Source organism: Aricia agestis, chromosome Z, assembly GCF_905147365.1.
Source record: "Aricia agestis chromosome Z, ilAriAges1.1, whole genome shotgun sequence".
Classification (NCBI taxonomy): domain Eukaryota; kingdom Metazoa; phylum Arthropoda; class Insecta; order Lepidoptera; family Lycaenidae; genus Aricia; species Aricia agestis.
In genome coordinates, this window is record NC_056428.1 from 29298185 (window position 1) to 29310347 (window position 12163).

General features: G+C 36.2%; 1 protein-coding gene across 6 annotated transcripts in view; it reads left to right on the forward strand.

Annotated features, from left to right (window-relative positions):
• Positions 1 to 12066, forward strand: part of LOC121738295 (inhibitory POU protein) — a 51721-nt gene extending 39655 nt beyond the window's left edge. For 4 of the 6 annotated variants that reach the window (XM_042130259.1, XM_042130264.1, XM_042130260.1 and 1 more), the window contains 2 exons: positions 4817 to 4999; positions 11348 to 12066. In XM_042130259.1, coding sequence (XP_041986193.1) covers positions 4817 to 4999; positions 11348 to 12052 — 888 coding nt within the window. In that variant the 3' untranslated portion in view covers positions 12053 to 12066. Of the gene's footprint in view, positions 1 to 4816; positions 5000 to 11332 lie in introns of all 6 variants that reach the window. The other 2 variants (XM_042130258.1, XM_042130261.1) reach the window with 1 other exon arrangement.
• The last annotated feature ends 97 nt before the right edge of the window (positions 12067 to 12163 follow it).

The following is a 12163-nucleotide window of genomic DNA, read 5'->3' on the forward strand; positions in this document are numbered from 1 at the left end:
ATAATTGTAGACCTATATTATGTATATATATTATATTTAAAACATGATGAAGTTTCTGTAGAAAGAATATTAGTTGTTGAAAAAAATATTAGATAGCGGGTCTTAGTTAAAAAGTTCTGTCAAAACGGTGTGAAGCTATAAAATTGAAAATAATTATTTAGTAATTATTATTGTGAAAAAATCCAAAGTCAGCGACCATGTTTTAAAAGTCCTCGAAATGTTATTCGCTCTGCGCCAAACAAGCGCAATATTATTTCACTAGCAACAGTAGGTAATATTTGTTTTGTGAAATATTAATAAATTGCGTTTGTAAACTAGTGAATTAGATTCGATGAAACTGAAAACTAATCACGTTTTCCACTAATTTTCAAACAAGTGGTGGAGTTTTCCACTAATTTTCAATCTAGTGGAAAACTCCACCACTTGTTTGAAAATTAAAAACGATTAAAAGTGTTATGAACTGAGAATATTTTGTTTAAGTATACTTAATTAAAATTAACACCCCAAAAAATCACTCTCAAAGTGCCTAAAAAGTTTCACTTTAGAATTGATTATGTGCCATTTACAGTAATCAGAATTAAAAAATATAGAGTGTGTAACAAAAATAAGTGATAATACTTTAGGGTGTGTACGTGTTCCTTGTAGAGAGTTCACTGTGAAAGTAGCAGCTCTGAAAGACGAAAATTTTTTTTCACTTTTGTATGGGCAAGAGCCCGAGCGTCACGAGTTTCCCCATACAAAATTGAAAAAAAAATAGGTCTTTCAGCCCTGCTATTTTCACAGTGAACTCTCTACAAGGAACACGTACACATGCTAAAGTATTATTACTTGTTTTTGTTACACCCTGTATAATTTAATTATTGAATCAGATCTATCATGGGTGTCGTGGACTCGTGGCTGTTTATAGTAAAGACATGAGTTGTTAAACACGATAACTAACATTTTGTGACATACGGACATTTACTCAAGGGATTTGTAAAGGAAAATATACCTTATAATTTGAACAAACCTTTATTAATCTAATCTACTCCAATATATATATCTGCCTAGTGCCTACACAAAACATGCACAGTTTTTTATTTATTTCAAACCATTTTTTCGGCCCTAAAGCCTCCATTTATGCAATAAAACGGCATTTTTAAAAGCTTTTATTTAACTTGCTCTGTATGTATGTATGTATGTTACGGTGGAATTTTGGAACTCAATTTTGAAGTAGATATATTTAACCGATTGAGCTGAAATTTTGCATATGCGTTTAGTTTGGATGACCATGCACGATATGGTATGTGACATCACTCTAAATCCAATATGGCCGACCATCCAAGATGGCGAAATAATTATTTTCTATGCAGTCCTGCAATATGGGTATTTAATTAAAGGGTTTTTTGAAAGTAACTCGAAAATAAATGTAACGTCATTCTACATCAAATATGGAGGCTCATCCAAGATACGGGAATAGTTATTTTTAATGCACTTCTGCAATATGGGTATTAAATGAAAGGGCTTACTAAGAGTAACTCGGAAACGAATGTTATGTCATTCTATATCCAATATGGCAGCTTAGCCAAGATACGGGAATAGTTATTTTAAAGCACTTCTGCAATATGGGTATCAAATAAAAGGGTTCATTGAGAGTAAATTGAAAAATAACAGTCAAGTCGTATCGTGTCGGGTCGTGACGTGTCATGTCGTGTCGTGTCGTGTCGTGACGTGACGTGACGAGACGTGACGTGTCGTGTCGAGTCGTGTCGTGTCTCGTGACATGACGAGAAATGATGTGACTGACAGCCGGGTTTCATAAAATGCCCGGTTGAATCCGGTCACTTTTGTTAAATGAAATTTAACTTTTTAGTCATGCAGAAATCTAGCCAGAGATAACTAAAAAACAAAAAAAAAATTATAAACAAAAAACTTTTTGAGAAAAAGCTTTTATTTAAATAGTCTAAAAAGAAGAAAATAATTTCTCCTTAAAAATTTTAACTATTAAGTTATAATCCTCAATATATTATACAATTTGCATTATAATAAAAGCTTGTCGTGCAATCTATCAGTACTTGATAAATATTTATTAAAATAATTTAAATAAAATAATTTACTCAGTTAAATTGTATTAGTTTATTTACAAATCACGCGACAAGCTTTTATTGTAATGCAAATTGTATAATATATTGAGGATTATAACTTAATAGTTAAAATTTTTAAGAATAAATTATTTTCTTCTTTTTAGACTATTTAAATAAAAGTTTTTTCTCAAAAAGTTTTTTGTTTATAATTTTTACTGTTATTTATCGTGTTCTTCCACTTACATCTTTAATTAAAAAGTAACACAAAAAAAAACATACAAAATTTTACTTTAGAATTTCTAGTCTCTGCATTGATCAGATTAAAAAAAAACATAATTTAATGATTGAATAAGGTCCATGGGTGCATGTAATCGCGCGTGAGACCCCTCACAGCTTGTCTCTATGACACTCGATACAGGCATTACGCAGATGTACCGGGGGACAAGATGTCTCCAGTTAACCCTAAAATGAGAACGTTGATGAGTAATAATAGTAATGGATTATTTCATTGCTTTGGGGATTAACGAGCACTTTTGTTTTCATGTCAAAATTATAATGACAATTCACTAATTGTGAAACTTTCAAAGGGTTTTACACTTTGAAAGTTTACTTTATCTCAGCTGGAGGCAGTTAAAATCCAAACGAATCGAGATCAACTTTTTATTTAAAATATCTGTATGAAATTCTAGTATAGTATGGGTCCTAAAAAGTAGTTGCAGGTAGGTAATAGCAGAATTTTCTCACTCTCAAAATCGTTTTTCCGATACAAGCATATAAAATGAATAAAATATCAAGTTGAAATTGTTTTCGAAATGATATTAAGAACATCACGGCGTTAAAGCTTCGCTTTCTTATTCAAATTTTCAATCTTTTTATGTATGTATCCACTGGCAGATGTTATAACTAAGAGAATTGTAATGAAACTATAATGTTATCGGTAAATAGTTTTACAAAATAAAATAAAAACCAAACATGTATTGTAGAAAGCAAAAGTAGGTTAAATAAGGATTAAAGCTATTTTTATTTACTACGAAGTAGATAAAAATGTTAAAATAGAATACGCTGAAATATAAATGAATCCGAATCCATGTGAACTGATTAAATTAAATAATACATTCAGGCGTTTTAAGTGAAACCTTTTACTTTTGTTAATACAATTCTAAGCAAGCAATACACATGCGAAGCCTGTCCCACAGTGGGACGGGGAAGGTACACCGCCGGTAAAAAAAGAATATCACTTTAAAAGTGGGCTCTTAAACCTGCTTACATAACACAATACAACATACAGTAAACCGCCTTCATATTATGAGACCGTCGGAATCAGACGCATGCACACATTAACGTGATCTCAGATAACACGAAGTTACAAATAGTAGAAACGTTGCACACACGTAAAACATTGTCTCTTCCATTCCTTGTTTTCAATAATGCGGTTGAATTACTCTTCTGCTGTTATACTGTGCTATTTGTGAGTCAGATCTCGCTCGAGGAGGTCTGAGGAGGTACCACCGGGTCGGAGTCACTCATAAATAATTTAAAGTAATCCGGGAAAAACCCCTGTCCGCAGCCTACGGGTTGGACCGCCATGACTATTTGATGCGGGGAACATATTACGCGCGAATTAGCGCTACCCCTTTGAACTCGAATAGTGTTAAGTGTTAACATATTTTTATGCCGTTAATTAATTTGTTTACGTAATTTGTAATTTAAGTTTAGTAAATATAATTCAAGTTTAAAATGTTGTGGCATTTAGTTTTTGCTCAAATAGAAGTTTATATTATTCACTTGAAAAATCCTATATTTTTTTAGTCATTTTTAATGTAATAATTTAATTGCATATCCATTAAGTTATGGGCTTGTTAAATTCTACGTTGGAATTTAAAAACCATGGGTAAAAAATTTTCCTATCGTAGTTCCAAAACAAAAAAAGAGTAAAAAAATTGTTCACGGAAAAGTCTATCCTAATTCAGAATGTAAATTAATTCGTTCGAAGATATTCTAATGCTGTTGCCGCACATGCGTAGTGCTTCGTGCTTTAAACGATACCATACCATTGGACGATCTGCGTGTATCGTTCAATGGTATCGTCTCATAGCACGAAGCTTCATACGATAGACGCATGCGCGGCCGCAGCATAAGAATAGGTAATAGGGTTGATGACAAGGTCAAAGATTAGCGAATTTTATTAATAAAATAAAGAAATCACGGTAAAAAATAAGTGTTCCCAAAATTTCAGTTTGATAGCATTTGTATTTTTTTTGTTATGCGCCTTCAAAGTTGAATATTCAAGTCGATTTTTTTTTTTCAATTAAATTTCTTAATATTTGTATACAATTCGATAACTTATGCAATTAAAAGCAACTTTTGTTATGAAACCACTTTAATAAACGCAATATTTAATAAACCTGTCGAACAAAGTTGTCTCATTGTGTTGTTGTACATACTACGAAAGACTGACGTCATACTTTCGTAGCACTTTGTATGGAGCGTTTCGGGCAGGTCTTTTTAATGAGATATTTGAATTGTCATATCTTGGTGAATTTTTAAGTTATCAGAGTCAATCTTTCAACGATGTTTCTATTTTTTAAGTGTCTTTCAATTACCGATAAGAAAAAAAATTTGTCATCATGCCTATTATAGTTTATAACGAAGTCTAGAGAATGAATAAAAAAAAAATGTTTCTTTACCTACGAACAATATAGTATAATTTAATCATACTGAGCACCATGTAATAATAACTTCCCTTTCATCAGGGTGACCTATTCAGTGGGTTGAACGACGGCCTCCTGAGCAGGGCGGAGGCGCTGGCGGCAGTGGACATCAGCAAGCACCAGTCTGGCCCCCAACCTGGCCCACCACTACCACAGCTGAAGCACGACATGGTCTACCACCATGGCGTGGGGGCACCACCACCACACAACGCGAGGCCGCATCAGGTAACATCGTAGATATAACGGCGAGTGCGAGTTACAAGTGACCAGCTGTTCGCCTGAAAATCAAATGAAATGAAATTCTATTTTCGAATAGCACTGTCTAAAAAGACTACATACGATGTCTACTAACGGTTCGGGAACTTACACAACGAGAAAAACTGGCGTAAGAAACTCGCACGGGGCCTCTAGATTGTATGTATAGACTCATCTGACATATTATGTATATCGCCTTAATGCTTTTATAACTATTTTATAAGCATGCTTTTCCTCGCTGTATTTAGGTGGCAACACGGTCAATACGTGCATATTAACTTTGTAAGAAAACGGAGTCTTTTACTTGTTTCTGGAACTATAACGTACCCACCTGTGTAAATTAAGAACACATAATAAGTTATTTATTCAGACTGTTATAATTTACAATTAATCTTACATTTCTTCCTTTAAAACCGTATTGGCGGTTAAGCACCGCGATGAAACAAACATACTTACATGCATATTTAGACTTCAAAACGATACAGGCACTTCGCCGTAGCTAATAGGCTAAAAAGCTTTTGGGAAAAATGGTGCGGTCGTTGCACATACAATATGCATACATTCTTAATGATGCACGATCAATGCAATATCTTTCGATGTTTTGTAATGAACTCATTGAACCCCTTATTATTCGAGACTAAGCTACACTAAGTTATTCATACTCGTAAGTGCAATTACCAATATTCCCATTATCTGAAAATAATGAAAACTAAATTTTTAAACAAAGAAAGAAACAGTATAAAAAATAAAATAACTATCCTTATTGTCTCTTATACAGGCTCATGCTTGGGAAGTTAAATACGAAACAAATGCCAGGTTATCAGAGAACATAATATTATGCATAATAGCAGAAAAATAGAAGGGTTCGCATACATTTGATACGTAACATCATAACTTCAACGAAGGGACGAAATTTTTCTCATGGGCGTTGAATTTCCAAGTCGTACCAATAATTCCAATCGAATTTTCCGTCTATAAAACTAAAGCGTACTCGTAAAATTGTTGCCAAATTGGACCGCTCTGCGCCTTCACTGCGACATAAATAATAATAATAAAAGTAAATGCATTTTTGTATGCCCCATACACCTTGCAAAATCTTTTAGTCTTCCTACATCGGTGGCCGGGCGAGGGTAGGCTCCTGGGGGATTTGCTGGCATGGGGTAGCGAGGAGGGATATAACATGTAAGAAATATACTCGCTTCGCAATAAAAATGAGGTAATTTTATGCACTGTTCGATATAATGTCGATTGTGCATCTTACCCTTAGATTGCGTGAAGGAGATACTTTGTTATCATTACTATATTCTCAGATAGACATTTTGTAGTCGATTACCGGAGTTTTAGTCAAAGATAATTTACAATGGTCTTTATTATGTTAGTATTCTTTAATATAACAAAAATAATAATTAAAAAAAGCTGAAGTGCAGTTTTGTAAGCTTGTAATTTAAACTTTAATTTAAACTTTTACGGTACCTCATTACATCTAAAAAACGAATGCGTACCTAAAAACCAAATATATTTTGTTATTATTCCAATTTAGCCCCGGAATTTTAACTAGTATAAACCAAAAACTATAAACTTTGCTTCTAACAAGTTAAGATTTTTCAGGAGACGTAAAAGGAAAATAATTCTAAGCCCCATGTATTTTTCTTTTATTACATCCCCTTCCCCAAGTAAGGGTTAGTCTTGTGTGTACGTAATGCGTACTTTACAGCTACGGAACCAAACATTGAAGCCGTTTGGGGTCCCGTATATGTCTCTAATCTGTCTAACAAAGTTGGGGGCTTGTTCTATCGAATTTAAGTGCGTGTTGTATTTCACCAATCCTTATAGGAAGTAAAGGTTGTTTTGCCATTTTATATGGATTTGTTTTCCTTGAATTAAATGTTCATGTTAAAAATATGCCAACCGAATTTTATTAGAATATTAAAAAGTAGACGTTGCGCGCGGCTTCGCTCGCGTACATTAGATATTTCACAGACAAATTAGTCCTCAAAAGATAGCCTATGATCCTTCACGTGGTCTACTTCTTATCTGTGCCAAATAACAGAAAAATTGCTCCGGTAATTCGTAAGATAAGCCCTTTCAAATAATTTCCGCCGTTTTTCCACATTTTCCTCTATTTCTTCGCTTTTATTAATCTCAGCGTGATAAAATATAGCCTTCCTATAGTAATAAAATATAATATTTGTGGTTTCGGATAATGATGGAGGCTTGAGTCACGGCGCCCTTCTTGCCTTTCCACGGCGCACCAGGGCACCGCGGCGCACATTTTGGGAACCCCTGGTATAGATGTTTAATCGCCTTTAGCTCGCTTAGTTCGAGAATAATGATCAAGTTATAAAATGGAATTATTTAATTTTCGTCTGATAATATCCATCTTTACATCAATTCAGCAACGGTATCAGCAATGAAATCAATACTTGAAACAAGTCATCTCATAAGCAGAAGAATAATATGTAAGATATAGTTATTGTAGAATTTGACTTAACGAGCTGTAAGGTAAACTGTAACCTCTGATATGTTTACATAAATAGTGGATCATAATAATATTCGGTATATTTCTGAATTATGTAAATGTACTTAATTCAGTTTACATAACTTTATAATAAAATATACTGGCATGTAGTACCTGACGTGTTGAATAGTCAATAGTACCACTATTATACTAAAGGGTAAAGTCTGAGTTGTGAAATTATTCAGAACATTACAGTAAATTGTGTAAATTAGTTCCAATTTGTGTCACCATAGATTGACAAGTCCTAAACGAAACACAAGAACAACAAAAGGGTATTGTAAATAATTGTATTGTTACTGTTTGTTCTTTACATAAACTAAATTAGGTTCACTTCCTTCAACTTTGTCCTTTCACGTCTGGTCGAAAAATTTAAAAATAGTATATTTTATTTTATCCTTCGTAGTTCGCGTTCCATACTCCAAAACCACAAGTGCACCTCGGACGAGATGCTGAATCGCGTGCTAAACACCATAAAGTTCATTAAAACTCGTTAGTTCCAATGACATATTCTGCTGACCCCACGACAAATATACAATACAAATAACGGGTAGAATTTAAACAAAAACTGTTAACTGGCAGAAAGGGCGAAGCATAAAAAACGCACGGCCCGAGGGAATACAGGACATTCGGGCATTTTACTGCCGCGCGGTTGTCGCCTGCCCGCTGGGACTACGCACGAAAGACTCATTTTAAAACATTTGCTACCTCATTATTGTATAGCCCATAAAATACATACTTTCACTATTTTGTTACCCGACAACAGTGAAAAAGTTTTTGGCGGTATGTTGGTCAACCGCCTCGAGTTGTGATACAATAGATCAAGTGACATTAGAATCGAACCCACACGCAAATTATATTTATGATGGAAGTAAAAGAAATTAATAAATTTGTTTTGTAATTAAGTTCCTATAAATATCTTCTATATTGGGTAATCCTGTAATAGTAGATAAGTTTGTTTTATAAATAAATAAATAAAAAACATTTTAAATTAATGAAATAACTTTGTTAGTTCTTTATGATACAGTATAACTATAAACTATGAGCTGGCGTAGCGATCCTACGTTTTTAACGTGCCGTAGTCAGTTTGAGATCTAAGGTTGGGTTGCACCAGAGGCGTGGTTAAAGTTAAAGTTTAACTAAAGTTATTCTTATAGTTAAATATGGCGTCCTTTAGCTTTAACCTTAACTTTAACCGGAGAAATTCACGTATGAGCGGAGGTAAGGATGCCATATTTAACTTTAACCAAAGATTTGACATTTTGCACTGTAGTTAAAGTTAAAGTTACAGTTAAAATTAAAGTTAGCTGGTGCAACCCAGTCTATAGCATTATCAATTGAAGTTAACTAACTGATCGATAAAACTACAAAAAATAATCCTTTGAATACGCACTAATTATATTCTAATAAACGCAGCACGCAGAAGCTACTATAGCTACGCGTCGTGGAGGTGCTACGCCAGTGAGCCGCGTTGGATGATTCACGCAAAAGTAGCAAAATAAATAATATTATTTTAAAATTAGCGATATATTGATACTATATTTTTCCTGTTTATGCTGACAATATTGCTCACTATAGAAAATGTAATATCGATTTGCAAAATTCAACGAATGCAGCGAAGTTTTAGTGAACGGAGATTATTATTTTCGAATTGAAATTACTCATAATTTGTGCCCCTCACTGATATTTTGCCACTTGTTCAAATCATAACGCTGCGATACAAATCACTATTAACAGAGTATAATTTATTTAATACCCACTCGCGTTCGAGCGAGCCCCAATTTAGTGACGCAACGTCGTCGATAACAAATTATCGATAAACAAAACTTTGTTTCTTTGTTCTTTTACAAAAACAGTGCTAAGTTTATTTATAATATGTGAGCTAAAAAGTATGCGTATGTTCCCTAACTTGAATTTAAAAATGAACGTGTTCAATGTTTATAATGTTCTACAGTTCACTTTCATGCGAATATATTGATAATGAAAAGTGTTTTACTATAACTGCATTTTAAAATTTCATTTCAATCTACGTGAAATTAAACTCGATATCGATAGATTCACATTTTCCACCCTATTCATAAGCGGCGCAAAAGTAGGGTGAAGTGTTATTATACAATGACATACGTGCTATCCCCATGCAGGGAGCATATCAACAAATTGTTGCTACTTAAAAACTACCTACGCACCTGCGCGGCTTTGCGGTTTTCGAAAGCGTTACCACAAATAGACTATCGATTATTTAATTAGAACACTTATTTAAAGCTTTTTAAAATTGGAATATTGAAAAAAAAGTCGTAAAAGTGGAGGCGTACCGACCGCGATACTTTATGCCCCATGATATTACATAATACAATTATAAAAAAGTTAAATTGCATCACGTATTTAACAAAGATACAATAGGAACTCGCTTCTGATTTACAAGAATTAAATCTTTTCAAGAAAGAGAAGTGGAAAAGAGTAAAGTGATTAAGACTATCGTGAAATCTGGGAGGATAATCGGCTTAAAGAATTTGTCCCAAGTATTATCTTTTTCTCGTCATTTTCAAGCTTCTTTTATTGCTAAGGATTAAATGCTAATATCTAAGCTTAAGCGGACCTAGCATTACTGAGTCATTTTTAAAGTAATGATTAATAAGGCATTGGCCTTAGTTAATTACTAATTACGCTTTGCAACTGCCATTTTGGATTTGCACTTAGTAAATTAATTAATAGAACTTCTAGTGGCGGGCACCAAAAATGTTTTTCATCGATTATGTCAATACATAATCTCCTATTTGGGTCGATTATATTATTAAATATCCTGAAGTACAAGCATTTTGAAAAAAAATCGAAGGTTTTTTTATTGCTGTACTTAATCAAACTTAGTACTTATGTATTATACATACTTATACGGAAAAGTTTTTGTCCAAATTTAGAGTATCTCTATGTTTTGACATAGATACTTTACGTTCTAGGAAAGAACTTAGTATGATTATTATTATACTAAAACAATTATATTGCAAAAAAAAGTTTCCGCAATAATTACTAATTTCGGCGTAGCCATACTAGCCATGCAAGAACCACATAGACAAAGATGGTAGGATGAAAAAATGCAGCTAAGAAATAGCATAGAAGACGGTGGCAAACAAAAAAGCGTGCACGCGGGATAGTGTCGGGTAATTGTGATCTACCGCACACCAGGGAGACGCGCCCCAGCCTGGACAACGGTAAATTGTACACGTATCATACTGATAAATGTACTAAAGTGGATTGATATCCACCGTACATTCTTCGGATGTGGATGATTAAAGTTGTGTCTAGCAGGGGTGGTGTTTTCTAAGCTTAACGAGAATTTCAATTCGATATATATTGATAGAAAGATTTATATTTTTTGCGACTAATTCAGCACGATATAAAAGTAATAAATCCAAAGTAAACATAGCTTAGTATTAAAACTTTTTGCATTCTAAGCAGTCCAAACATTAATTTTCACTACAATGCCGGTCGCAACAGAAGCATATTGGTAAAACACTTGCGACCAATCAACGTCACAACAGACTCACCCTCCATGAAAAAACAAGTGTTTGCACTCATAAAGAATGAGTACAAATCTGCACAAAGATGATTGTTTATGTTTCCATATCGTCCCGAGTGCGCCCATTGTTCCCGCCCCCCCGCTTTATTTACAATAAAACGAATGATTTAACACGAATGCACAAGTTAATTCGACGCAGCGATCCTCGCGCCCCTCGTGATCCTCCTAATAGTCGAGAATTTGACAGTACGATAAAAATGAATTACAAAAAAAGCCTTTCTTTCCGCAGATGGGGCACCACGGCATGGAGGGCCTGGACATGCTGGACCCGCTGACGTCGTCGTCGATGACGACCCTGGCACCGATGGGCGAGGCGGCACCCCCGCACCACCAGCTGCACGGGTACGGCATGAACCACGTGATGAACCACCACCACCACGCGGCCGGCCTGGGCCACGCGCCCCCCGCGCACCTCGCCCACCCCGCCGCCGCCCTGCACCCCGACACCGACACCGACCCCCGCGAGCTCGAGGCCTTCGCCGAGCGGTTCAAGCAGCGCCGGATCAAGCTCGGCGTCACGCAAGCCGACGTCGGCAAGGCCCTCGCCAACCTCAAGCTGCCCGGCGTCGGCGCCCTCTCCCAGAGCACGATATGCCGCTTCGAGAGCCTCACGCTGAGCCACAACAACATGATCGCGCTCAAGCCCATCCTGCAAGCGTGGCTCGAGGAGGCCGAGGCGCAGGCGAAGAACAAGCGGCGGGACCCCGACGCGCCGAGCGTGCTCCCCGCCGGCGAGAAGAAGAGGAAGAGGACGTCGATAGCGGCGCCCGAGAAGAGGAGTCTCGAGGCGTACTTCGCGGTGCAGCCGCGGCCCTCGGGCGAGAAGATAGCGGCAATCGCGGAGAAGCTCGACCTGAAAAAGAACGTCGTTCGGGTGTGGTTCTGCAACCAGCGGCAGAAACAGAAGCGCATGAAGTTCGCGGCGCAGCACTGACCGGCGGGGGGCGGCGCGGCGCTGCTGTACCCCGCCTCCGGCTACGGGTACTAGGCGCCGCCGCCGCACCACCGCATCGGCGCCTCCCGCCCCGACATTCGACACCAATGA